Source organism: Balaenoptera acutorostrata, chromosome 20 (assembly GCF_949987535.1).
Source record: "Balaenoptera acutorostrata chromosome 20, mBalAcu1.1, whole genome shotgun sequence".
NCBI classification, from domain to species: Eukaryota; Metazoa; Chordata; class Mammalia; order Artiodactyla; family Balaenopteridae; genus Balaenoptera; species Balaenoptera acutorostrata.
Genome location: NC_080083.1, coordinates 1,397,983 through 1,425,459, shown reverse-complemented (window position 1 = coordinate 1,425,459; position 27,477 = coordinate 1,397,983). Strand labels below are relative to the sequence as shown.

Sequence of the window (27,477 nt, the reverse complement as noted above, 5' to 3'; positions counted from 1 at the left end):
AAGTGATGGCAGTGGAGTTTCAAGTTCTCTTTTATTTTAAGTGTTGCTGAATAGGAAAAAAAGAAAAGACAGTTACAGAGCAACCTGATGTCGGGGATGAAGCAGTGGACGGAACTCCAGCCGTCCTGTCCACCTCCCTTCCACCTCCTGTTGTCTGGATTCAGACCTGTGAGTCTGACGCGATCCTCACTCGGGGCAGGCTTCCTTGCCCTCCGCAGGCAGAGTGTGTCTCCTCTTCCAACACTTGTGACACTTCACCCAGATGGTCACCTCAGCCTGGGTGTGGATGAGCTGGTCTGGGGAGAATGTGTAGGAGAACAAAGACCATAGGTGGTGTCTGGAGATCCCAATGCCTGGAGGAAAGCAGAGGAAGAGAGAGGAGCCCAAGTGGACTTGATAAAAGCTCAGAGAGGTCAATCGACTTACTCAAAGCCACACACATTCACTTCGCATGCCTCTACGTGCCTTTGTGGGAAAATCAAGGCTAACGTTAGCCGGTTTGCACTGGTTTGGCCGTCCTTGTTTCTAGCTGGCATCCACTCTCACTGACCTGTGTGGCCTTTCCTGATTGGTTAGATCCACTCTGCACAAGACCTGCCCCCGCCTCCCCCGGCCCCGGGCAGGTAACATTTTGATCTGCTTATGGAAGTGTACTCTCCTCACCCAATATTGGCTGTGACTCCAAATCCTCCTCCCACTATAGCCTCAGGAAGAGACAGCACAGCAGAAGGCAGAGAGAAGAAAGGCGTTAGTTCTTGATTTTCGAGTTATTTGGAAACTTCCTCACAGAGCAGATGGTTTGAGAGAAAAGGGTTTGAGTGGCAGAGGGGAGGCCTTGGGCTTACAAACACCTTCCTTCTCTTGAGATTTAGAGCAAAGAGGACACCTGGTGAGTCAGACAATTTCCCATCCCACCCAAGCCTCTAAAATGAAAGGCATTTCTCTGTGCTGGAGAAACAAGTGGTCTGGAGGGGAACAGCCGGGGATGCAGGGAGCTCCTGCTCTGTGCTGCGCTGTGCGGCTGGCTGGTGTGGGCAGTGGGTAAATGAAGACCCCTGATGGCTTTGGATGGGCTGAGAGTGGAGAGGACTGTGCTCGGGGAAAGGCAGGGGGTCTGAGTCCACTCTGTGGAGTAGAGACAGTCAGGTGGGCTGACTCATAGCCTGGCGGGGTGCTGAGGGGGTAGGCACAGGATTCCCCAACACTGTGTGGGCACAGGGGAGATGGGGGCCTTACAAAGCCAAAGAGGCTGGGTGGTGGTAGGGTACACAGAGCGGACACAACTGAACACCTCAGGGACCAAGGCCACGAATGCACCAAGGATGCCAGTAATTTGCGTAGAAGTGGACACCGCTGGCCCAGTCCATGCTGGGCACCACGTAACCCTTAAACTTCAGTGCAGCAGGAATAGTGGAGACTGTTGCTGACTGAGCACCAGCTCCAAACACTCGGCAAGGTGAGACTTAAACGTAAGTCAGTATCGAAAAAGAACACAGCTGCGTTTCTTGTCCGTCCACATTTGTTGTTTGAGATCCGCACAGGCTGCACTCCAGTCTCAAACATTCAGATGTATTTCTTCTGCACCTACTACGTGTCATGCTGGGCTCCACGATGGCCCCAGCACTTGCCACACAGCACTGTGGACCCAGCCAAGCTCCAGAGACCGACCTCACTTTGCATCCCGTCTCCATCACACTAGCCATGTGATTGTGGGTTGTCTGACTCTCAGTTTCCTCATCTGTAAGTGAAGCTAATGATATAACTTGGCAAAATAGAACTAAAAACAAAACCTTCCCCCAGCCCAGACATCTCCGCAAAGGCACTAGAAAAAGAAAACTCTTTTACTGTTGAATAGGCATTAAACTAGAACGTGATAAGCATCACAGACCACCTGTTAAGAGTTTGCAAAGGCAGAAAGGAATGCACTCCTTACACAGCCAAGCGCACTCTCCATTGCACGCGTGTTCTTGAGCTAAACGATAACCAGCCCTCTAGTAAGAGGACTCAACTGTACCATTTATCACATATAATTCATCCTAATTTTACCTGGTAACTGGGGAGATTAACTATGCCTCCAAGTGAGGGTCTTTGGCAGGAAAGAATTCAAGGGTGAGCCATAGTAAAGTGAAAGAAGGTGAGAGCAGCCCCAGGGTATGGGGTTGTTAGTTTTATTTATTTAATTTTATTTTTGGCTGCGTTGGGTCTTCATTGCTACACATGGGCTTTCTCTAGTTGCAGCGAGAGGCAGCTACTCTTCGTTGCGGTGCGTGGGCTTCTCATTGTGGTGGCTTCCCTTGTTGTGGAGCATGGGCTCTAGGTGCACGGACTTCAGTAGTTGTGGCATGTGGGCTCAGTAGTTGTGGCTTGCGGGCTCTAGAGCGCAGGCTCAGTAGTTGTGGTGCATGGGCTTAGTTGCTTTGCGGCATGTGGGATCTTCCTAGACCAGGGCTCGAACCCATGTCCCCTGCATTGGCAGGCGGATTCTTAACCACTGTACCACCAGGGAAGTCCCAGGGTTGTTAGTTTTTGTGGGCTGAGTAACTTCATAGGCTAACAAGTGGGAGGATTATTCCAACTACTTGGGGGAAGGGGCAGGAATTTCCAGGAGTTGGACCATCATTGCCCACTTTTTGGCCTTTTATGGTCAGCCTCGGAACTGTCATGGTGCCTGTACATGCATCATTTAGGTACTAATGCATTACAGTGAGCATATAATGAGGCTCAAAGTCTAGTGGAAGTTGAATCTTCCACCATCTTGGGCTTAATTGGTTCTAACCGGTTTTTGTTGTATCCTCAAAGGCTGTGTCATTCTTTTAATGGTTGTGCCCTGCCCCCTTCCCTCCTGTCTCATTCCTCTCTCAGAGATTTCACTCCCATATTCTTATCGGAAGAAGAGGGGTGACGGTCCATCTTCTGTAGCTTGTTTCAGGACTGAGTAGGGGTGTCGACCCTGCCTGTCAGGGAGTAAATATCTCTGGATGCCTGATCCAGGGGTCCCAGGGGCAGGACAGCTCCTTGTTTTGAGTCAGAGGGCAGCAAGGGCTGGAATCCTGGCATTGTCATCATCTTGATGTGGAACTGTTGTAACTGCTCCATAGCTGTCCTACAAATCTTCTTGATGAAGTGCTTTTGCAACAGCATCAGAGTACAACAATACTATAGATATAGTATACTATATATATATTGTACACAATATATATTGTCATATCTATAGATGACAAAAGACTTAAAGAGCCACAGTTAAACGCTTGATTACAATGTAATTGACAAAGAAACTCGATTACTGCTGTTACACACAACATTTTAAGATAATAACCAGAGGGACTTCCCTGGTGGTCCAGTGGTAAAGAATCCACCTTCCAATGCAGGGGACTTGGGTTCAATCCCTGATCAGGGAACAAAGATCCCACATGCCGCGGTGCAACTAAGCCCGTGTGCCACAACTACTGAGCTCATGCACCTCAGTGAGAGAGCCCGTGTGCCGCAAACTACAGAGCCCACATGCCCTGGAGCCTGTGCACCACAGCTAGAGAAGAGAAAACCTGCACACCACAACTAGAGAGAAGCCTGTGCACCATGATGAGCAGCCTGTGTGCTGCAATGAAAGATCTGGCATGCTTCAAAGAAGATCCCACATGCTGAAACTAAGACCTGATGCAGCCAAAAATAAATGAATAAATAAGTAATTTTAAAAAAAGATAGGGCTTCCCTGGTGGCGCAGTGGTTGAGAATCTGCCTGCTAATGCAGGGGACACGGGTTCGAGCCCTGGTCTGGGAAGATCCCACATGCCACGGAGCAGCTGGGCCCGTGAGCCACAATTGCTGAGCCTGCGCGTCTGGAGCCTGTGCCCCGCGACGGGAGGGGCCGCGATAGAGAAAGGCCCGCGCACCGCGATGAAGAGCGGTCCCCGCACCGCGATGAAGAGTGGCCCCCGCTTGCCGCAACTGGAGAAAGCCCTCGCACGAACCGAAGACCCAACACAGCCAAAAATAAATAAATAAATAAATAAATAAATAAGAAAATCCTTTAAAAAAAAAAAAAAAAAAAAAAAGATAATAACTAGAATGATGACCCATAACCTTATATACCAGGACGTATCCAAATTTTAGAAATTTCATATAATTTCTAGAATGTCTATATTAATAACATTTACCCACAGTATAATCTGGGAAGGCTTATCACTTATTTGACAATGCTCCCCCTGTTTTTTAACATACCGAATAATCCTGATTGATTTAATATCTCTCTGAGATGACTCAGGGTTCCCCTGAAGCACCCTGAAGTTAGTTGAAGGTCAATGAACTTCAGTTAGAATTTGATATTTGGGAAGTTTGTCAAAAATAATCAAAAAGCTTTCAAAACACTTTGTCAAATAGGATCACAGGTCACTGTGAAACAACACTTATTCACTTAACCAAAATGACAGAAGATTTCAAAAGCAAATACAGATCACTTAAATGCAAAGAACCTCATACAATCTGTCATCTAAAACAGGATTCCAAGAAAATTTTGTTCTCTTAACAGAGAGAGAACTAAACTCCAGTCTTGTACTAGCCTACTCTTAATAACAAAATCCATTTACCTAATTAAATTTAATCCAATCTTAGCCAATCCTGACCATGTACAAAAGCTTTTCTCAGGGTTCCTTTTCCATGAGCCTTCTACAGCTTTTTGTATCCATACTATTTTGTGCCTTATTTTCTTTTCCATTCAGAAACAACCAGCTCTAGGACAAAACTAACCTTTTTCTCTTTAACAAAATGCATTTCCATTCCTCACACCTTCTTTTACTGAAAGCACACATCTTACTTTCCTGGAATAATGAAATGTTTCCCTTCTTGTTATTTTTTAAAATATTTATTTATTTACTTGGCTGCATTGGGTCTTAGTTGCGGCACACGGGATCTTCATTGCGGTCTGCGGGATCTTTTGTTGTGGCGCACAGGGTCTTCATTGCGGCACATGTGGGCTTCTCTCTAGTTGTGGCGCATGGGCTCTAGAGCATGTAGGCTTAGTTGTCCCGCGGCAAGTGGGATCCTAGTTCCCCGACTAGGGGTTGAACCCTCATCCCCTGCATTGGAAGGCAGATTCTTAACCACTGGACCACCAGGGAAGTCCCCTCTTATTATTTTAATAGCTTTAATTACATATATTATAATTTTAACCCTTAAAAAGCTTAATCTCCAGTGAAAATCAAGAAGCAAGTAATTGTGATCTGTTTCTCATACCAGCTTCTCCTGATTGGGAAACTTATGCTTTAGTTTTCCTCTTCTAAGAAGGCAAGCATAGGTAAACTTAGACCTGCCCAGCAATTAATGTTCTAGTATTTTATCCTATTTGAAATGACCCAGATAGTCAATGAGTTCTCTTCATTTAACTTTGTTTAGTTTCAAGCTACCAAAATCTGGAGAGACCATATTAGACATTGCCAAAACATAATTATTCCTATAGAGTTTACCTAAAAACTCTTATCTCATTTACATTTACTTTCCTTAAAAGTTTCTTGGGAGTTCCCTGGTGGTCCAATGGTTAAGACTCCAGGCTTCCGGGACTTCCCTGGTGGCACAGTGGTTAAGAATTCGCCTGCCAATGCAGGGGACGTGGGTTCGATCCCTGGTCAGTGAAGATCCCACATGCCGCGGAGCAACTAAGCTCATGCGCCACAACTACTGAGCCCGCATGCCACACTACTGAAGCCCACGCATGCTCCGCAACGAGAAGCCACCACAATGAGAAGCCTGTGCACTGCAACGAAGAGTAGCTGCTGCTCGCCACAACTAGCGAAAGCCTGGGTGCAGCAATGAAGACCTAACGCAGCCAAAAATAAATAAATTAAATTAAAAAAAAAAAGAAAAAAAAAGACTCCGGGCTTCCACTGCAAGGGGCATGGGTTTGATCCCTGGTTGGGGAACTAGGATCCTGCGTCCCATGCAGTGCGGCAAAAAAAAAGCAAGTTCCTTAAAAGTTTCTTCACATTGAGTTACTTTCCTTGTTGGCAAATTTGCAACAGGCATAAGGTCTTATTTCACCTGTAGTAAGCCTAGGTACAGCAGAAATAGTATACTTAACATTGTAAAGACACATCTGTATTAAACTGACAAGCTTAAGCAAGCTTCAATACCAGATATAGATTCAGTATTGAATATTTCCCAGTTTCATTCTGAAATTCGTTCTGGCTAGTTTCTTTTATATTTCTGAGTATTTATATAAGCGCTTAATTTCCTTTAAGCCACTTAAAAAATATATTTATTTATTTATATTTTTTGGCTGCGTTGGGTCTTAGTTGCGGCGCGCGGAATCTTTCGTTGTGGTGCGCGGGCTCTTTGTTGCAGCGCACGGGCACCTTTCTAGTTGTGGCATGCAGGTTTTCTCTTCTCTAGTTGTGGCATGCGGGCTCAGTGGTTGTGGCGCACAGGATTAGTTGCCCCGTGGCATGTGGGATCTTACTTCCCGGACCAGGGATCAGGGATCAAACCTGGTCCCCTGCATTGGAAGGCGGATTCTTTACCACTGGACCACCATGGAAGCCCCCTTAAAGCCATTTAAATAGAGCTCTTTTGCAGATTAATTTTGGTAAGATACATACAAACATGCAAACAAACAGAGCCCTCATAGTTCCCATTCCAAAGTTTTAGCCATGAATCAGGTACAACAATGTAAAATCCATCAGTTGCAAAAGAGGTAGAATTCAAATCGGGTTTCTGGTAGATGGAACAAATCAAGTTCACCTGTCTAGATGGTAATCCCTTTTAACTAATATTTATGAAAGACACTTAAGACTTCTATTTGTCCTTGACGAGTCAAGCTCCAAATTACCTACCCCCTTTCCTGAAATTTGCATTTCAAAAAGAAGGCAGAGGGCTTCCCTGGTGGCGCAGTGGTTGAGAATCTGCCTGCCAATGCAGGAGACACGGGTTCGAGCCCTGGTCTGGGAAGATCCTACATGCCGCGGAGCAACTAGGCCCCTGAGCCACAACTACTGAGCCTGCACGTCTGGAGCCTGTGCTCCGTAACAAGAGAGGCCGCAATAGTGAGAGGCCCGCGCACCGCGATGAAGGGTGGCCCCCGCTTGCCACAACTAGAGAAAGCCCTCGCACAGAAACGAAGACCCAACACAGCCAAAAATAAATTAATAAATAAATAAATAAATAAAAATTAAAAAAAAAAAAAAGAAGGCAGAGATAAGGGTTCCTGGAGAAGATCAGGTAGAATATTTGCATCTCAAAGGCGTGAAGAGAAAGGCATGTTCCTCCTAGGATGATTTTGTTCCCTTAAGGCCAGAAAAAAATTTTTCCCTCAATACTTACAAGCCTCTTAAGTAGGGGAGGTCTGGGGAGCGGTAAAAGGATTTGTGGGTTCGGATTATTTGGAGCCACACCTCTGGTCCTGTAAAGACTAGATTTGTAAAATAAGGACAGCTTTTTGTGTTTTCTCTCAAAGAATTTGGTGGCCACCTCAATGATACCAAAAGACTGACACCTAGGTTGGAATGTTTCACTTTCCCTCATTTACCTTAGGGGAGAAGGCCCTCCCCCCCCAAATTCCTATCAGCTATGGTCAGTTTAGTCAGACTGGTGACCTCCCGTTTTGTTAATCTATTTGCAAACACTTTTGAGCATCCACCCTGGGTTTAAGAAATTTTCTAATGATGGCCCTCAGTTCGGCCTTTGATCTGAAGAGTCTGGCCTACAGCCTCACATGGTCCCATTTCTAAAGGTAGCCTGACTATTTTTAGTCCTTTCCACTCAGCCCATGGTTACCCTCTACTCGAATGCTACAGAGTGGAGGCATTTGTGGCATTATGTGGTTGTCTGGATTTGTCCACTCAAAGGCAAAGAGGTGTTGGGAGTCTGGGTGCAGGGGGATGCTAGAGAAAGCATCCTTTAGGTCTAGCACTGCGAACCAGTTTGCAGTCTCTGGGACTGGGGTCCATATGGTGTATGGATCAAGGACTGTCGGGTGAGGGTGAGCTGGAACCACTGCCTCATTAACTGCCCTCAGGGCTTGAGCAAACCTGTATTCTCCACTGTTTCTTATGGGCAGAATGGGGGTATTACACAGAGATCGGCAGGGTCGTAACAGCCCATGTTTTAAGAACTTGGTTGTTAAAAGTCGGATACCTGTTGAGCCTTGGGTCTCAAGGGACCCTGTCTCTTCCACGGGTAATCAGCATTGGGTTTTAACGAGATATGAACTGGGGGCACATTGGTAGCTTTGCCAGGACCTCAGTGTCCCAGGCAGTGAGGTTCACTTGAGATACAATATGGGGTGGAATGGAGACCTCCTCTGGCTTGAGACTGAGGCAGGTTCCCACGGCTGGGTGCCTTCTCTGTGAGGGTCTCCAAGTTGGAGTACTGTCTGGAATTTAGTGAGCAAGTCCCTTCACAGCAGGGGATGGGGCACTCAGACATGAGCAGAAACTGATGTGCAAGGGTAAAATTTCCTAGCAAGCAGCTGGCGGGGGGGCGGGGGGGGGTGTTCTGAATCACTTGGTTTGGGCCATCCATCAACCCCCGTTATCATACAGGATTGTACAAGGGTCCAGGGAAACCCGTTATCATACAGGATTGTACAAGGGTCCAGGGAAATCGGTCAGCACAGAGTGGGCAGCCCGCGTATCTAATAAGAAAATAACTCTCGTACTGGCCACGTCAAGGGCTGCCCGAAGCTCCTCCGGAGACACGACCAGGAGTCCTTTGGGAGCCATGGAGGGTCCCGGGCCCCATCAGTCTTTGGTCCTATCAGCCGTCGTTGGTTTGGGAGCCCTGAGTTGCCTTTGGGACCGAAGGCAGTCCCAGTTCCAGTGGTCCTTGTGTTTACATTTTGGACAGGGTACTGCTGGCCCTCTTCCTCATGGGTGACATTCATCTTCCTGGCTGCACTTCAAACAGATCCCTTCTTGGCAGGGCCGTGGCTCTGATCCAGGCCTCCTGGATCCTGTCCCTGCCGTGGGCTTTCTCAAGGGAGGGTAACCCTGAGCGGTGCAGGGGCGACGGCTGCGGCCAATAACTGCCTTTCGTTGTTGTCCCTGAGATCCCAAAAATGTAAGAAGGGAGTGTGCTGCCAGAGACTCTAGTGGGTGGAGCCCCTCAAGGGAGTGTCACAGAGATAAATCCTGATGGCAGTTTCGGAGATAGTATAATTGGCTTGATCCATGATGGCCTCCAACTCCAGGGCAGGGGATCCCGGCAGAAGAGGTGTTTAATTAAGCAGGGGAAACTGGGCTTGTGGCTGTCAGGCCATGAGAAAGGGTCTGTTTGGCAAAGACAACAGTGGGGTCCCTGTGGGCGCCTGAAATCTTTCTGAGAAAGAAAAAGAGAAACAAATAGAGCTGAAGGGTAGGGCTGGAGCTGTAGTGATAACAATACAAGGCAAAAGCTCCCCTCAGGATATGGTCTTTGTGCTGTTGAGGAGGGGCACCTCTTCACAGAAGTAAAACAGAGGTAACACCCCACCTGCTGGCAAAGCCGGCAAGGAGGCTGCAGGACCTGTAGACAGTCTAAGAAATCAGGAGGGGATGAGAAAAGGAGGATATAAGAGAAATCTGGGACAGGAGGGAAGGTGTACAGCCAGGACACTTCCCAGGCCAGAGATCCGTAGGCCCACTGAGAAAGGAGCTCCACCACTACCTCTGCTCAGGGGTTGATAAAGTCCGAGACCGCCATGTGTGACCAGGGGTGCAGTGAGGCCATGAGCCCTGAGTGGCACCCAGGGAGGGCCGAGCCACAGATCTGGCTGGAGGCTCCTGTAGTGCCCCGTTTGGGCCCCCTGATGCAGTTCTGGCATTCTGGAACCAGGCTGAGATGAAGAACGAGTAAGGAGGCGGAATCGGGCTTGAGGAGCCGCAGACGGGAAACTCACCCAATGAAGTTGCCAATGGCTTGCCACGGTCTTAATTTGGAAGTCCGAGTGGTGGTCTCTGTGGATCATCTCGGGTCCAAAGAGATAGAGTGATAGGGAGAATGAGGGAGATTGAGGGGAGAAAAGCCTTGGGCCCGGCAGGCTCCTTCAGGGCCAGAGAGCTGGTCTCTGCCCAATCTCGCAGGCAGCATCAGCCGCCACCTAAGGGCTACTTGAACGTTCAGGGCTCGGGACAAGTCCCGGCCACCCTCCGCAGAGGGGAGCCATAGCTCAGTAGGTGGATCAAGACTATGCCCTTTGATGCCCCTTTCGTGGTCGCCACAAAAGCTGTTGCAGGAGAATGGGGGAGTGAGAGAATAGTCATGTCACAGGTCTCACGCGAGTTCCTGGGACGGGACAGACCAGCAAGTGAGGGTCCTTGGCTTCACACAGGAAAGAATTTAAGGGCGAGCCATAGTAAAGTAGAAGTGAGTTTGTTTAGAGAGATACGCACACATTCCTCAGGCAGAATGCAGTCCCTCTCAGAAGGTGAGAGCAGCCCTGGGGTGTGGAGTTTTAGTTTCTCTGGGCTGGGTAATTTCATAGGCTAACAAGTGGGAGGATTATCCCAATTATTTTGGAGAAGGGGCAGGGATTTCCAGGAATTGGGCCACTGCCCACTTTTTGGTCTTTTATGGTCAGCCTTTGAACTGTCTTGGTGCCTGAGGTGTGTCATTTAGATGCTAATGCATTACAGTGAGCTTATAATGAGGCTCAAGGTCTACTGGAAGTTGAATCTTCCACTATCTTGGGCCTAATTGGTTCTAACCAGTTTTTATTATATCCTCAAAGGCTGTGTCATTCTTTTGATGGTTTTGCTCTGCTCCTTCATTCCTGTCTCAGGAGGAACAACAAACTTCTCCTATCTTTATGACAGGAGGCAGTTTTGCAACTTAGAAGGAGGCTCCTACCCACCCACAGTCACTTGGAAATAGCTGTGCTGGATCCTTCACATTTCCGTTTCAAAGAGATGGCTCCCAGGTTCTTGAGAACGACATTCCTGGGTCATAAATTTGACAAAAGACCTATCTAGTCTTCAAAAGGATTTATATACATTTCAAAGAGATGTTACCAAACTGAACTTGCATCTGCTCACCTGATGCACTGCAAAGCCAACCTACTGACACAGGGTTGTGGTGAAATAAAGTACAGCATTTACCGCAGGGCCAAGTAAGGAGAATGGCAGCTCATGCTCAAAAGACCCAAACGCCCCAATGGTTTTCAGGAGGGTTTTTAAAGACGATATTAAGGGTGAGGGTTCAAGAGTGTGTGATCAGCTCGTGACCATTCTTCTGATTGGTTGGTGGTGAGGTAACAGGGTAGTGTTTTGGGAATCTCAATTATCAATTTTTTGGCTCTAACCGGTCTGGGGTCTACGACGTGCTGGTGGGCAGCATGCAGCTAACTTCTTCCACCTGGTGGGGGTTTTAGTTTCTGCAAAACAGTTCAAGGATACAGCTCAGGATGTTATCTGTAGCCCTTGAGGAGGAACTAAAGGTTCTTAATTTGTTTATGGATAAATTATTATTTTATCTTGCTTGACTGCTTTCCTTTGTTTCTGCATTTTCTCACTTCTCTGATTAAATTTGCTTTTTGGAACTTGGGAAAGCTTAGGAGGCTAAAGCCTTTCTACAAATAAGAAGCAGGGGACACGGGGGTGGGGGGGGGATGTCTGTTCCCAGGAAGGTCCTGCAGGGTCCTGCTTTGTTTCAAAGAAGAGAAAGCACTTACAAGTTTTCTAAAGTAAATGCTCAAAGAAAATGGAGGGGAGGGAAATCTCTTATTTAAACTGGGGAAATTAAGCCTTTTATTTTAAATTTGTATTTATCTTTACAATCTACTTCCTGCTTGATGCTCTAAATTCCAAAAATCCATGGGGGATGGGGGGGTGTGTGGAGGGCAGGGGAACTAGGGGAAGGAAGGGAGTCACTAGGCAAAAAAGCATTTGACAAAATCATTCTCACTACAGTTGATCCTCGAGGAGGATGAGTTTGAACTGTGCAGGTCGACTGGTATGAGAGTTTTTTGGGTTTTTTTTCTATAAATACTTACTACAGTACTACACGATCCATTGTTGGTTGAATCCTTGGATGTGGAACCACGGACACAGAGGGCTGATCTTAAAGTTGTAAGTGGATTTTTGACTTTGCAGGCATTGGGGCCCCCAACCCCCAAGTTGTTCAGGGATTAACTTTATATGCATTGCAGTGCATGACTCCTGGAAATAACAGTGCTTCCTCTCTGAATTGTTATGGATCCCTACTCTCTCATTGTCTTTCCCTGGACTTTTCCGAGTCAGCTTTGAATCCATTCACTGTGACATCAGCCACGTTTGTTGCAACATTTTGGAAATTGCTTGACATCGTAAGAGGTAAAGTCTTGTAGGTACGTTGAGAACTGAAAGATCAGGAGCTGCTAAAGAAAAAAATATTCAATGACACAGTAAGGCAGATTTTATTCAAGGGGGCGGGGACTATTTCAGTAGGTGTAGGGACCACTGCCACGGAATCTTGCAGTTGGGGATAGAGATTGGGCTCAACTCTGAACACAGCAGGAGCAGTGGAAATTTATAGCCAAGGAACATGGTGAGGTTGGTGGATGGAAAATTACTAAGAGGAAACATCAGGGGGGTCAGGGTTTCTGACATCACATCAAGTTTCTGATGTGATGTCAGAAACTTGATGTTTCTGGCTAAACTGACCAGGCCTGGGTGATCAGACATCACCGAGGATCGTAGAGGATGAGGATCCAATCAGATATGGAGAATGGGGCGGGGGTGGGTGCGTGGGGGGTAGGGTTCTGTCTAAACTGCCTTAGCAGGATTCTTGCTTAATTAAATCCGACAACACAGAGACAAACAGGAAAGTCCAAAAGTCCGGCTTCCGTCAGGGAGAGAACCTTTGTCAGCTCTTTCCCTATATCGTGCAGCCCCTCGGTTTTTAAATTCTTAGCAATGGTTTATATTATTGAGCCCTTACTGTGTGTCAGGCACAATGTCAAGTGTTTTACATACGTCTATGAGTCCTCCCCACAGCCCTGCCAGGCAGATATAATTATCTCCAATTCAAAGATGAGAAGTATGAAATTCAATAAGTGAAGTGACTGGTCTAGGATTCTGTATGTGCAGAGTAATAGTGTCGGAGTTGGAACCCACGTTTGTCCTATTTAAATGACCACTGTGCTAACCCGTAAGTAGGACAATGCAAAAGTTAAGTATAGCAACAGAATCCACCCCTCGTCCTCCGTCTTCTCGGAAATCCCCGGCCTCTGGCCCGCAGCCCGGGCGGATGGCACCATGCTCCCTGGCCCAGGTGAGCAGGGGCACCTCGCCACTGTGCTGGGCGGGGCCCAGCCCGCTTCAGCCAATAGCGCGGGCGCCTCCGGGGGGGGGTGGGGCTCGCCCGGTTTCGCACTCTGACTGGACGCCTCGGGGGCGGGGCTCGCCGGGATGCGCGCTCTGATTGGGCGCTCCCGGGGCGGGGCCGGACCGGGGCAGTGCGCGCCAGGTTCTGGTGCCTGCCTAACGCGCGGATCACGTGGCGGCGGGCACGGGACTGCGGGTTAGGACTCGGGTGTCGCCGGCCGCAGCGAGGGGCGCGGTGTACCAGGTTGCACTTAACCGCGGCTCCGAGAAGCGGGGTCGGGTGAGTGCGGAGCGCCTTGCTGGTGCCTGGGGTCAGGGACCCGGCGGAAGTGCGCGCGCGCGGCCCCGGGTCGAGACCCGTGCGGGTTGGGGGGCGGTGGCCTCGGCCGCAGCTGCGAAGGCTCGCTGCCCGTGCTGGCGGCCGCCTTGCTCGTGGAGCACTTTAGGTTTCGGTGCAGCGCGTCACCTCGCCACAGTATCCTCACGGCGGGGCTGCAGCCGAGTGCTGTCCTGTAGCCCATTTCGCAGGCGGGGAAGGGGAGGCTCGGAGAGGGCGGCGGGCCTGGAAGCCTCCCTGCAGCCTGCACAATGGCGGAGCCCGCGCGGTGCCGCTGCACGTGCGGTCGCCATACGGGGCGGGCCTGCGCCTGGCTTCCCCATCCCTCATCCCGGCCTAGGAGACAAGCACTGCCCTGTGGGGTTCTTGGCCCGGGGCCCTGCGCGTCGAGGTCCAGGAAGTTAAGCGACCCTTGGTCAGCTGAGGCCGACACAAACATGCGCTTCAGTCGGGCAGAGTTGGCGGACTGGAAACACCAGGTTCTTATGGACTCATAATTTTTTTACTTGAAGGAACATGCAGTGGACGTGGGCGATTGTGCTTTTATTTAGTGCAGTGTTACGGAAAAGAGTTGATTCCGACTCTCACTATTATAAGCCACTTAGCTTCTGAGCCTGTTTCCTCCTTTATAAAGTAGGGAACACGGACAGATGGTAGTTCCCTCAGGAGACTTCTGGCTGGTCCCACTTGTGTGACAAAGGCCCAGGGAAGACCTGGGGGCATGGAGAGGCTGGTAACCTTGGCAAATGAATTCACGTACTTGGACTGTTTCCCTGGGGTTGAGGTGAGGATCATGCCAGAGGTGAGTGACATTTCTCCAGTGGAAGCACCAACAGTGTAACATAGTAACCGCTGCAGTGAGTTGTGTTTTCCTGGGGTGCTCAGCTGGGGTTACTGAGTGGTAGTAACCTGGCTCTAAGATCCCCAGGTGTCTTTCATAACAATAGTAGCTGCTGATTTTTGAGTAGTTACTCTGCCTGGCCCTGTCTGAGTGCTCTGTGTCTGGTACCTCATTTAACTCCCAACTAACTCAGAACTGTCGTCCCTGAGTCATATATGAGGGGACCGACAAACAGGTGTCAGCACCTGGGGCTGCACATTAGGAAGTGGGGGTGGGGCTTGAACCCCGCAGGCTGCCTCTGCAGTGAGTTCAGCACAGCTCCCCCGGGTGTGGACTTCACCGTTGGGAAGTGGAGAATGGGAGGGGTCCAGCCCGTGCGATGTCCACCTGCTCTTCCATAAGGGACCTGGATTTTCTCCAGTTGGGTTTCTCTAGTTGTTAGTTTCAGACAGTTATTTCTCAAACAGGTGCATTGGGAAATAACTTAACTTGTCAGCTATGTACTGTCAAGGTGAGAATCTGTTCTCCCATCCCAGCTCTGGCCTTTGGGCCCTCAGATCTCATCTCCCGTGTCTCTGTTTTGTTCCTGATTTCTGCCCCTCAGCAAGTGAAACCTCTTCCCATTGTAGGGCCTTTGCTCTTGGTGATGGCTCTTTCCCCCCATCTCATAAGCTTGGCTCCTTTCCACTGTTCAGATCTTAGCTCAGGCACCTTCCACAGCCGGTCTTCAGAAGCCCGCCACCCATTTATTGCCCTCATAACAGTCATCACCCCCTGAAGTTATCCCGTGTATTTCTTGTTTACTTTTTTAGAGCCTGCTTTTCATAAAAGCAGGGCCTCTGTCTTGCTGACCCTAGTATTCTTAGCGCCTAGCTCAGTGCCTGGGATATAGGAGTCACTCAATAAATATTTGTTGAAGGAACGAATGAATCCATTGTAGGCTAAAAATAGTGAAGTAAAGCTCCTAAATACCAAAAGCTTATTTTGAATTAAACATAGAATTACTATATGATCCAGCAATTTCACTTCTGGGCCTATACCCAAAAGAATTGAAATCAGGGACTTGATATTTGTCCACCCGTGTTCATAGCAGTGTTACTCACGTTAACCAAGAGGTGGGAGCAGCCCAGGTATCAGCAATGGATGGATGGATAAACAAAACATAGTCTATCCATACAATGGAGTATTACCCAGCCTTTAAAAGGAAGGAAATTCTGACACATGCTCCAACATGCGTGAACTTTGATGACATTATGCTATGTGAAATAAGCCAAACACAAAGGAGAAATATGGTGTGATTTCATTCACATGACGTATCTGAAATAGTCAAATTCATAGAGATAGAAACTAAAATAGTTTTTACCCCAGGCTGGAGGAGAAGGGAACGGAGTATGTTTAATGGGGACAGAGTTTCAGTTTGGGAAGATGGAAGCGTTCTGGAGACGATGATGGGGATGGCTGCACGACAGTGTGAGTGTATTTAATGCCACTGAACTGTGCACTTATATCACAGTTCAAAAAAGATGAGAGAAGTTCAAGGTGTACTGTTTTCCAGCCAACCTCCAGACTCGAAGAATAGATGGTAAGTACGTCTTCCCTAAATATAGTATCACTTAAAAATGATCTTCGCTCTGATCTAAAAAAGCACAGTCTCAGGATCTTTGTCTCACTTGTTTGCCAGCTATCTGGGCGTCCCTCAGCCCTGGCAGGCTGGCACATGAACTAACCATCACATTCAGGATCTTTGCTTTTCTTACTGTAGTTTAGAATGCCCCAGGATATAATAGGTTATATCTATGATAGATATTATTGATTTAATTGAAACAAGTCAAAGAACCTTGAAGTTATTGTTTGAATAAAGAATTCAGGCTTCTCCGTGGTTTAAAAAAAAAAAAGCTTAATTAGAACTCAAGTTGGGTGTGGACTGAGCACTCCATTTGGGGGATGACTTGACCTGAGTGGGAACAGGATACACGGTGGAAAACTCCCCCACGGGGTTTCAGTGAGAGCAGCGGGGCACTGCCCGCCTAGGAGGGGGCGCCGGCCGCACAGAGAGCCCTCCCCGGGGTCGAGAAGGAACTGGGACTCCGAGTTTGCAACTTGGGTAAGAGAAGGGATTGCAGAGAGGTCAGAGGGCCACAGGTGGTGACGGACTCTGAGTGAGACGAGCGAGACCACAGCTGGAGAGCAGAGAGCAGTTTCTTCCTGAGCAGAGCCCGTCTGAGTGCCTCTCAGGGACGGTTGTAGATCTGACTGTCCCGGGGGGAGGGCGGGGAGAGGGGGCTCCAAACGGACTTCAGTTACTTGGTGGTTGAGAAATACCTGCTCTGTGTTGCTTGCCACCTTTGAATCCTCTTTAACCTTGAGTAGTCGGTATTTAAAAGAAGCTTTTCTCTGAGATTCTAGGACCAGAGGGCCTGTTTTGTCTCTTGTGCTTTTTCTGTGGCTTTGCCACCTGCTGAGGGCATGTGGGAAGCCGGGCTTGAGTTAGGAGGAGCCGTGGGCAGGGTGCCCAGAGCTCCCACGTCTCTCCACTGCTGGCACAACGTGGATGAGGCCCCGGCACTGTGGCCTGTGCTGCTTCTGCTGCTGAAGCATTCGTGGCATTTAAGGCCCAGCACTCACTGTTGGGTTTGTGGGAGTGGCCGTATTTCTAATCACGCTGTGCTCGTGTTAAAATAACGACTGCTTCAAAAGCCCCAGTTAGGGATTTCCTGGTTAAAGTTTACTGATGGTGTCTTTTCAGTAGCTCTCCCAGAGATTAAGGAGGACCCCTGTGACTGGGAAACTATTAGCCTATTTATTTACTGGGTATATTTGTCTAGCAAATTATATTATCTGTACTTGTGTAGGAAGAACTGTGCTCTTTCTGCTATGTCTCCCCTTTACTCTCGCCACTACCAGTCACAGCACTTCGGACACCAGACGGTTCCTTACCCAGCACTCCTGCCACACCAGCTGGTGTCTTACAGTTGAACTCAGTTCTGACACTAACACAGGTCAAGTGTTCCGTCCCAGCAGACAGCCTCCCCCGACCCACTTCAGGTGCCGTTGCAAGTATTGGGTCCCCAGGTGACCCACAGCTTCTGTCCGGCTTGCCTACAAATCCGAGGCTCCCAGGACCCCCCTGGATTGGAGCATTTGCTAGAGCAGCTCACAGAACTCAGGGAGACACTTAACGTTCGCCGGTTTATTAAAGGATGTGATAAAGGACACAGATGAGCAGCCAGATGGAGAGAGAGAGGCACGTGGCAAGGCCGGGGAGGGTCCCCGTGGAGTTGGGGTGCATCACCCACTCGGTGTGGAATGTTCACCCACCTGGTTCGCTCCCCAAACCCCGTGCTACTGGGATGTTAATGGGGGCTTCTTCCTGGAGGCCTCATGGATCATTAACCCCATTTCCAGCCCCCTCCCCTCTCTGGAGGCGTTGGGGCTGGCCGTGCGGGTGCTGCAAATTCCAAGCTTCCCTGGTCTTTCTGGTGGCCAGTCCCCATCCAGGAGCCCGCCCGGAGTCGCCTCATCAGGACAAAAGATACTCCCATCACCCAGGGAATCGCAGGGCTTTTAGGAGCAGAGACCTATGTACATATTATATATATTATATAGACACACCCAGCGCCCCGTCTGGCGTCCTCTCCTCCGACAGCCACTGTCCAGACGGAGCCCGCCCCCAGCTCTAGTCCTCGTGGCTCGGTTATCCACTTCATTTAGGGCGCTTGCTCTGTTTCCTGCTCGCCTCCCCCGGTAAGCGCCTCGGAGGTTCGGCCCGTTTGGTTCCCACTGTGCTCCCAATCCCAATGCCATGGCTGCTGCAGGCCTCCATCAAGTAATTGTTGAGGGAAAGGATTTGAAGTGAAAACTTACCTAATTCATGGAGAGCACTGAAAAGCTGCCAACTATTGATTAAAGGAGGTCAGTTCCTGTAAATATTTAAGCTCTCACTTGAGCAGAAATACCACTGAGCTCAAATGCTCGTTCTTTGTGGGAACGTATGTTAAGACACACGCCTGTCCAGGCGGCTGTACTGCAGTGATGCCGAATCCAGGCGTGTGCCTCTGACCGTGGTCCTTACGGGAGGCCTGGGTTCCAGCCAGCGCGCGTGTGCTTTACCTGCAGCCCTGGCGGCGGGACGCTGGGCGCGTGGAGTGTGAGCTGGGGTCTGAGTCCATCCTCCGGGGCCAGCGGGCTCTGCAGCCCTTGGCTAAGACACTTTCCTGAGTCTCATTTTCAGTGCTTGAAAAATGGAAGGAATAATACATAAGCCAGCAATTCACTTGCTTATTTGGCAAATATTACTCCTGTATGGCTGTGCCTGGTACTGTGGGAGATTTTTAAAAAGTAACCTTCAGTCCTTGCCTTCAAGGAAGCTGGCTTAGAGCTAAGCCACAACTAGGATAAGTTCAGCTGTGAAGAGGGGATGTCGGGCTCCCCGAGGCTGGTTCGGCCTTGAGGCAAGGAGGGCGGATCTCCTGATGAACCGGTGACCAGCAGGGAGTCTCAGGCGGTCCCTCATGGTGGTTCTGCAACAGAGTCCTCGTGGTCTCCAGGTGGTTCTGGGGGCAAGGCTAACACGTGTGTCAGTACTTTGGCGACTCGGGAACTGACAGGTGGTACTGAGCTGTGACTGAGGGTTTTTTAATTATTTATTTTGGGCTGCATTGGGTCTTCGTTGCTGCGTACAGGCTTTCTCTAGTTGCGGCGAGCAGGGGCTACTCTTTGTTGCTGTGCACGGGCTTCTCATTGCGGTGGCTTCTCTTGTTGCGGAGCACAGGCTCTAGGCGCGCGGGCTTCAGTAGTTGTGGCACGCAGGCTCAGTACTTGTGCACGGGCTTAGTTGCTCTGCGGCATGTGGGATCCTCCTGGACCAGGGCTCGAACCCGTGTCCCCTGCATTGGCAGGCGGATTCTTAACCACTGTGCCACCAGGGAAGCCCCAAGCTGTGACTGAGTTTAATGTTGGAAGTTTTCCCATTTTTAGGCGACTCTGAACCAGCGCGATGGCGACTCCCGTCAACGGAGCCCCCATGGATGCCAACTTGTGGTCCTCGCATGAGAAGATGCTGGCGCAGCCCCTGAAAGACAACGACATGGAGGTGAGGCTGCGGGTCCTCTTGGATGTTCTGATGTTGGAGGCCCTTGTTCAGACCTCTAGTTCTCACTAGAAATAAACCGTGTTCGGGACAGCCTTGTGGTTTGGGTAAGAGGGCGGATTTATAGGCAGTGGCTGCAGAGTGGCTAAAAGTCCTTTGAGGGTAAATTTAAATATTTGAGTTTCTGCGAAGTGCAGAGCACTGTGCTGGCTGCTCCCGAGGAAAGGGGGACCGGTCGATCATTGAGATTTGACCTTACATTTTTCCTTACCTTCGGAGGAGTATTTCTAGAAGCATCTTTTATTTACGTATTTTTACAATAGCTTTATACGTGAGACGAGTGAATGCACTTACCGTACAAGTCACCCATTTAAAGTACACAGTTCAGTGGTTTTTAGAGTATTCACGATCACTTTTAGAACATTTTAATCCCTCCAAAAAGAAACCTCAAACCCATTAGCAGTCACCTCCATCCACCCCCCAAATTCCCAGCCCTAGGCAACCACTGGTCTATTTTCTGTCTCTGTGGATTTATCTAAACATCTCTTTTTTTAAAAAAATTAATTAATTAATTAATTTGTTTTTGGCTGTGTTAGGTCTTCGTTTCTGTGCGAGGGCTTTCTCTAGTTGCGGCATGCGGGGGCCACTCTTCATCGCGGTGCGTGGGCCTCTCAAGTTGCGGAGCACAGGCTCCAGACGCGCAGGCTCAGTAATTGTGGCTCATGGGCCTAGTTGCTCTGCGGCATGTGGCATCTTCCCAGACCAGGGCTCGAACCCGTGTCCCCTGCATTGGCAGGCAGATTCTCAACCACTGCGCCACCAGGGAAGCCCCCTAAACATCTTTTATTTTAAGGAAGGGGAGCAAGCAACAAGGTTCAGGAGGGAAAACTTGGTGAAGTGTAGGGATGAAAAGAACAAGATGGTATAGAATTTAAAATTCTGTGGGATACGTGTTTTAAGGATCATCTTCTCTTCCATCGTTTTGTTTTCCTTAATTCATTTTCTATTAATTCCTTCCCAGGTGCTAAAAGCTTTGAGGAAGATTTCCTCTGTTCCTTAGGTGCTGTGGGAATCACCTTAGTCCGGTTATGCTTGGCTTCTGAGGGCAAAGTATGAGTGTGTAATAGTGTCTCTTCTCTTTACTCGGTTATGCCTTTGATCAGAGCAAAACGTTCAACTGAAACGTCCCAGTGTTCAGCGCCTGTTTTCTTCTCGTCAGGTTTACAACATCATTAAGAAGGAGAGTAACCGGCAGAGGGTCGGACTGGAGCTGATCGCCTCAGAGAACTTTGCCAGCCGGGCTGTTCTGGAGGCCCTGGGTTCTTGCTTAAACAACAAGTACTCCGAGGGGTACCCGGGCCAAAGGTACGTGAGTGCCATCCAGGCCTGCCTCCGAGGCCGTGAATCAGGATGGAGTCTAAAACTGTGGAAATTTCAGAAAATAGCCAGGTTCTCAACAGCGGGGCCTTCTGTTTCCTCTCTTACAATTCACGAGGGTGGCAGCACCAATGCTGTCAGGGCAGGATAGTCGGGGTCCGTTGGACCGTCCCCCTGGGGCCTTTCTGGAATAACAGCCAGGCCCGAAGGGGCAGCTGCCGGCTGTGGCTGAACCTCCAGAGGAATGTCAGTGCTTAGTGGAGGGTTGTGTGGGGAATCGCATCCGTAGCAGGAAGGGGACCCCGAAGTGAAAATAACCTCTCATACTAGAAAGCGTTTCAGCATTTTAAATGCTGGATCTACCTACCCAGTGATTTCGGTCAGCTCTTTCACCGTGAGAACCACAAGAGGTCATGTTCGTTTTTGGTTTTTAGTACAGTCATCATCAGGCAGAGATGGTGATTCCAGAATTTAACACGAGGTTTTTGCAAATTTGTACACTTGTGTCCCAAAGGACACGGAAAAGGGAGGGTCACCTTGGAGTGGAGATGCCATTCTACACTGATTAGAGGGTCAGCACTTTTGGCCCCCGACGCCCAACCCCCTGGGAGGGGCGGGGCGGGGCCGGGCAGCCAGAGGGCAGTGGTTGTGGGTCACAAACCTCCCTTACCTTGTCCCACGCGTCTCCTTCATTAAGCTGTTCCCAAGGCGAGTCCTTCATGATAGACCAGTGATCATAAGTAAAACACTTTCCTGAGTCCCGAGTTGTTCCAGTGAATTATTGAACCTGAAGGGGTTGTGAGGACCCCAGAATTTGTAGCCACCTTGGGCAGCAGTGCGGGTGGCTTGGTGACCGGGGACTTTCTTCTGACGTCTGAAGTGGGGGGCAGACTTGTGGGCCTGAGCCCTCAGCCCGTGGGTCCGTGCTGACCCTGGGTGGTCAGTGTCGGAACCTAGTGGAATCACTGGACACCTAGTTGGTGTCTGAGAATTGGCTGTTGATGTTGGAAAACCACACGCACTCCAAAACCCCAGGCTGCCCCGGGGGTTCCGGCATTTCCAGCTGACCTTGTAGAAAATGCTTCGGTGCCTCTGTACAGAGAGGTGTGGTACGGAAGCCTTGCTGCTTCCTGCCGGGGCTGAGGGCGCCATGGCCACAGCAGTACCCACCCCACCCCCAGCCCTGTTCCTGTGACAACATGAGTGAGGGGCATCGCTCTCTGGAGGGTCAAGTCGACTTGAAGGTCGTGGCTTGGATCCCAGGCCAAAACCGAATCCCTAGCCCAGAACAGAACGGGGCGCGCGGGGGCTGTTGGGGGAGGAGGGGATGGAGGGGAAAGTGGGGGTGGGGAGGGACAGCAGCCGGGGCTGCGTTTCCGCTCCCTGAGCACTCGCTGACTTTCTTCACCCCCAGCCTCATTTTCTCGCATTTTAGCAGCGCGAAGCGTGGTCACACGCCCTCATTTTTAGGTATCCACAGCCCGACCACAAAGTCAGCATGCTCACCCCTTTTGAGATAAGGAATTGGGGAATACGTGACGGAGGCTGCTCCAGTCCGATGGGCCCTGTTGCCACGTGGCTCCTGCCACAGCTCCCGGCTGCCTCTGTGGGAGGCTTGCAGTGACCTCAGATCCCGTCCTTCTTTGCTCCCCTGGAAAATGGTGCAGCCTGACATCCTGCCCCTCCACAGCTCTGTCCCTGGCGTGGGCTGCTCTCCCGCAAGCTGTGGGAGACCAGGCCCTTTGGGTCACAGAGCAGGGAGTGTGAGGCGGAAGGCACCCTCCAGATCAGTCCGTGAAGCCCCTTTCAGCTGCAAGACTAGTTCTGTGGTTTTCAGTTCCTTCCCTGAACCAAATAAGACTGTCGTTAACGACTTAAATAGGTGTGTAGATAATTAACTCATTTATTCATGGTAAAGTACTCTTTTAAGAGGTGATTATTAACCATTTTCATTTTCATGTTTTGTTAGTAATGTCAGTTAACCTTTTGGAACATTATTAGTGATCAGGGTTAATATTTGAAAACAGTATTGATCTGGCATTAACGGCTGCCTGATACAAGTTGAAAAACAAAGTTCTGGTTTTTATTTTCTATCACAATTTTATTGAGATGTAATATGTGTGCCGTTCAGTCCCCCCCAGGTAAAGTGTTCGATTCTGTGGCCCCCAAGAGTATGGTAGAAGGGTACTGGGGCTTTGTCCCATTCCTGACACAGCTCCCAAGTCCCTTGAGCAGCTTTTGTTACTCACGATGAGCCCTTCCCACCGAGCCTAGTGTGTGTTAAGGGGGTGAAACTTGGTGGCCCCTCGAGCGCTTCGGGATGGGGGCTGGTGGCCTGACTGGAGAGCTGGAGACCCAGTCAGTCGCGGCAGCCGATCTCACTGGTCAGGCCTCATAGAACTCTGAGCAGCGGGGCTCGGGGACCGTCCTGCCTGGCGGACACATCAAGGTGCTGGGAGGGTGGCGCCTCGGGGGAGCGTGGAAGCTCCAAGCCCCTTCCCCATACCCTGCCCACGCATCTCTTCATTTGTCCTGAGTTGTGTCCTTTATTTTATTTATTTTTTTATCTTTTAAATTTATTTTATTTATTGATTTTTGGCTGCATTGGGTCTTCGTTGCTGCGCGCGGGCTTTCTCTCGTTCCGGCTAGCAGGGGCTACTCTTTGTTGTGGTGCGTGGGCTTCTCATGGTGGTGGCTTCTCTTGTTGAGGACCACGGGCTCTAGAAGCACGGGCTTCAGTAGTTGTGGCACACGGGCTCAGTAGTTGTGGCTCGCGGGTTCTAGAGCGCAGGCCCGGTAGTTGTGGCTCACGGGCTTAGTTGCTCCGCGGCATGTGGGATCTTCCCGGACCAGGGCTTGGACCCGTGTCCCCTGCATTGGAAGGCGGATTCTTAACCACTGTGCCACCAGGGAAGCCCAAGTTGTGTCCTTTATAATTAACCGGGAACAGTAAGTAAAGTGCCGCCCTGAGTTCTGTGAGTCCTTCTAGCAATTGCTGGACCTAAGGGGGTGTTACCGGAACCCCAGGCTCATCACACGGAATGGGGGGGCCCGAACCTTGCAGGTCCTGTAGGTCTGGAGCTAACTCGGGGCAGCTAGGTCAGAGCTGAACTGTAGGGCAACAGGGTTGTCAGAGCTGGTCGGTGTGAGGAAAAAAACCCACACGTTTGGTGTCTGAAGTGTTGTGAGTACAAACCTCACATTCCCCCTCTTTAGTGTGGTAAAATACACATACTGTAAAAGTTACCATTTTTAAGTGAAAACTTCAGTGACATTAAGTACACTCTTGATACGGTGACCATCCGTCTCCAGAACTTTTTCATGTTGTGGAAGCAAAGCTCTGTACCCGTGAAACAGTAACTTTGGCCAACAGGCACACGCAAGACATTCAGCATCACTAACCCTCGGGGAGATGCCAATCAAAACCACGGTGAGAGACCACCTCACACCCCCTAGGATGGCTACTATCAAAAACACAGAAAGTGACAGTTGGTGAGGATGTGGAGAAACTGAAGCCTCGTGCACTGTTGGTGGGAATGGGAAACGGTGCCGCCACTATGGAAAACAGTATGGAGGTTCCTTAAAAAAAACTAAAAATAGAACTATCATATGATCCGGCAATCCCATTCCTGGGTGTTTAGCCAATAGAGTTGAAAGCAGGACTTCAAATAGATGATTGTACACCCATGTTCATTGCAGTATTCTTCACAAGAACCAAAAGGTGGAAGCAACCCAAGTGTCCACTGATGGATGAGTGGCTACACAAACTGTGGTCCATCCATACAGTGGAATGTCCTTCAGCCTCAAAAAAGAAGGAAATCCTGACACTTGTTCCAACGTGGATAAACCTTGAGGACATTATGCTCAGTGAAATAAACCAGTCACAAAAAGTCAAATACTGTATGATTCCACGTAGATGAAGTTCCTGGAATTGTCACAACAAAGTAGAACTGTGGTTTCCAGGGGCAGGAAGGGGTTGGGGAGCTGTTGTTCAGTGGGTACAGAGTTTCAGTTTTGCAAGATGAAAACGTTCTGGAGATCTGTTACACAGCAATGGGAACATACTTATCAATGTAACGCTACTGAACTGAATGCTTAAAAATGGTTAAGACGGCAAATTTTATGTTATGTGCTTTTCAGTATACTCAAACAATGTATATACATTTAGTTTAAAATTTTTAAAGCTGTTTGTGACCACAAGGCCTAAGTATTAAAAATTTCTTCTGGATTGAGTTATTACAAGTATTAGTATACAAATGATAAAAAATACAAACGCATGATAAATTTTGATACAGAATTACTCAACCAGAAGTAAAAATTTTATTAGAATGCAACCACTGTTCCCCACCCCGCCCCTGTCAATTGACTCCTGTGGGCACCTTACATAGGTGATCACACAGCCGTGACAGTGTCCCCAAGGTCCGTCTGCCCCTCCTCACAGTTGGGCAGACACAGCCCCCTGGGCGCTGGCGGAAGCTGTCGCGTGGGTTCAGGGTGCGCGTTCTCACCCTTGCTCCTCCGTCCTCAGTGCAGAGGTGGGCTGCGTGGGCCCACGTCACCTGCCTTCCCCGCAGGTACTATGGCGGGACGGAATTCATCGATGAGCTGGAGGTCCTCTGTCAGAAGCGAGCGCTGCAGGTCTATGGCCTGGACCCCCAGGGCTGGGGAGTCAACGTCCAACCTTACTCAGGTAATCACCACGTCCAGACAGGCCTGGGCAGCCCCGTTCTGCCAGCCTCCCAGGGATCCAGCTGGGCTTGGGGTCTTCCCCCATCGCCCTCGGCTGCTAGCTACACGAGCGCCTCCCGGGCAGCCCCCATCTCTGAATGTCCCCACCAGGGGCACCTGGGGCCAGAGGAGTGCATCGCGGCCAGGCCTGTTCTGGCCACCCTGGTCGACAGCCTTGTGGGCAGGAGTAATCGCACCTCCCTGGTCTGCCCGCTCCAGGCTCCCCCGCAAACTTCGCGGTGTACACAGCCCTGGTGGAGCCCCACGGCCGCATCATGGGCCTGGACCTGCCCGACGGGGGCCACCTGACCCACGGGTTCATGACCAACAAGAAGAAGATCTCCGCTACGTCCATCTTTTTCGAATCTATGCCCTACAAGGTACAAGTGCGTCTCTCCGTAGCTCCACAGCCCGTTCTCAAAGCCTCCAGCGCTGGGCGCGCCCGTGGGAATACGGAGCTTCGTTCCCGGGCACCTCAGGAAGTACCCCTGTCAGTGTCGTTTCCCTGCCCTGGGGACCCTCGGGCGCTCAGGGCTCGCAGGGGACGGAGCGCTAGGGGCCGAGCTGAGGCGCAGGGAGACGGGTGGGGAGGCGACTGCCCAGGGCTTTCAGGCGCAGTCGGGGTGCTGGCTGGTCCAGAACCGGGGAGAGGGGTGACAGCCAGACCCCCCAGGGGTGGCCCCAGCACACAGCCCTCCACGCCGGCCGAGTCCCTGCAGCCGGGGGGCTAGAGCCGGGGCTGTGCGGCCACCCACGCCTGGCATGGTGAGAGTAGCCTGTGTCTACACCCCCGCCCCTGCCCCCGCCAGACCTGACTTCAGCCGGCTGCACCCAGTACCCGCCTGTGCCCGGCATGGGACCGGCCCTCGTCATCATAAACAGTGTGGTCAAAAACCACATGTAAGGTTGGTGGGCTCGTGGAGGCGTGGCGACTTATCAACGGGGATGACCAGAGTGGGGTGGACGGCAGGTAACCTGCATCCTGGCTTGTGGTGCGGTCGTGCACAGGGTGCTGCTTCCTTGTGTCCGGACCCGTCTCCGGTGTTTCTTGTCGAATGGCCGTTCCTGGTCATTTCCTCGTGCCCCCCACCACCACCCACCCACCGACCCACCGAGCCACGGCAGCCACGCAGCGTTACGCTTGCTGACCTGACTTTGCTCTTCGAAAAATCCAGCCAGCGGGGTCCCTCCCCTGCCCGCCGGGCTGCCTCCCTGCCGGGCCCCCCCCCAGCCCCTGCCCTCTCTGCGGGACTGTCACCTCCCGGCAGTCGCCCCGCACGGGCAGGCAGAGGAACCGCAGCAGGAATCCCTCCTCTCCGCTTCCTGTTGCTGCTCTGGCCCCTCTGTGGTTTGTGACGAATGCCTGTGAATCCTTCCAGGAGCTGTTGTATTGTTGAATTTTCAAGATTTAAAAAGATACAAAAAATCTTTTTTAAAAATCCCACAAATTTAAAAAGCAAAATGTGGAGGGAGAGAGTAGCAGCAGATTTTGGGGTTTTTTTGGTAATTAATCTCCTTTAAAACTTTTTTAGAATTATATCCAATTTTTTACTGTGGGTCAGCTGTTGATTTTTTATTAAGACAGCAGTTTCTTCACCGAGTTCAGGTGACTGAGGAGGAACCGGTTCACGCCCTTGAAACAAAGCCCCAGACCAAACCCCCAAGCACCCTTCAGCCAGTCCCAGCACGTCTCACACAAGCTCTGTAACCGTGCTAAGCTGTAGGCACCTTTTTCATTTGGAAAGGGCGCCCACCCAACCTGAATCCTCCCCCCCCCACCGGGGGCAGGGGCTTCCAACCACCTCCTCCCCGGGGGCTCCCATGCCCCTGAAGTCTCCCT

The 27,477-nt window shown here is 50.3% G+C and overlaps 1 protein-coding gene across 3 annotated transcripts in view; it reads left to right on the top strand.

Annotated features, from left to right (window-relative positions):
• Positions 1 to 27,477, top strand: part of SHMT1 (serine hydroxymethyltransferase 1) — a 62,529-nt gene that overhangs the window by 27,638 nt on the left and 7,414 nt on the right. For 2 of the 3 annotated variants that reach the window (XM_007174152.2, XM_007174150.3), the window contains exons 1-5: positions 13,408 to 13,545; positions 19,421 to 19,535; positions 20,752 to 20,897; positions 25,484 to 25,599; positions 25,857 to 26,017. In XM_007174152.2, the coding sequence (XP_007174214.2) occupies positions 19,440 to 19,535; positions 20,752 to 20,897; positions 25,484 to 25,599; positions 25,857 to 26,017 (519 nt within the window). In that variant the 5' untranslated portion in view covers positions 13,408 to 13,545; positions 19,421 to 19,439. Of the gene's footprint in view, positions 1 to 13,407; positions 13,546 to 19,420; positions 19,536 to 20,751; positions 20,898 to 25,483; positions 25,600 to 25,856; positions 26,018 to 27,477 lie in introns of those variants that run through there. The other variant, XM_057535780.1, reaches the window with a different exon arrangement.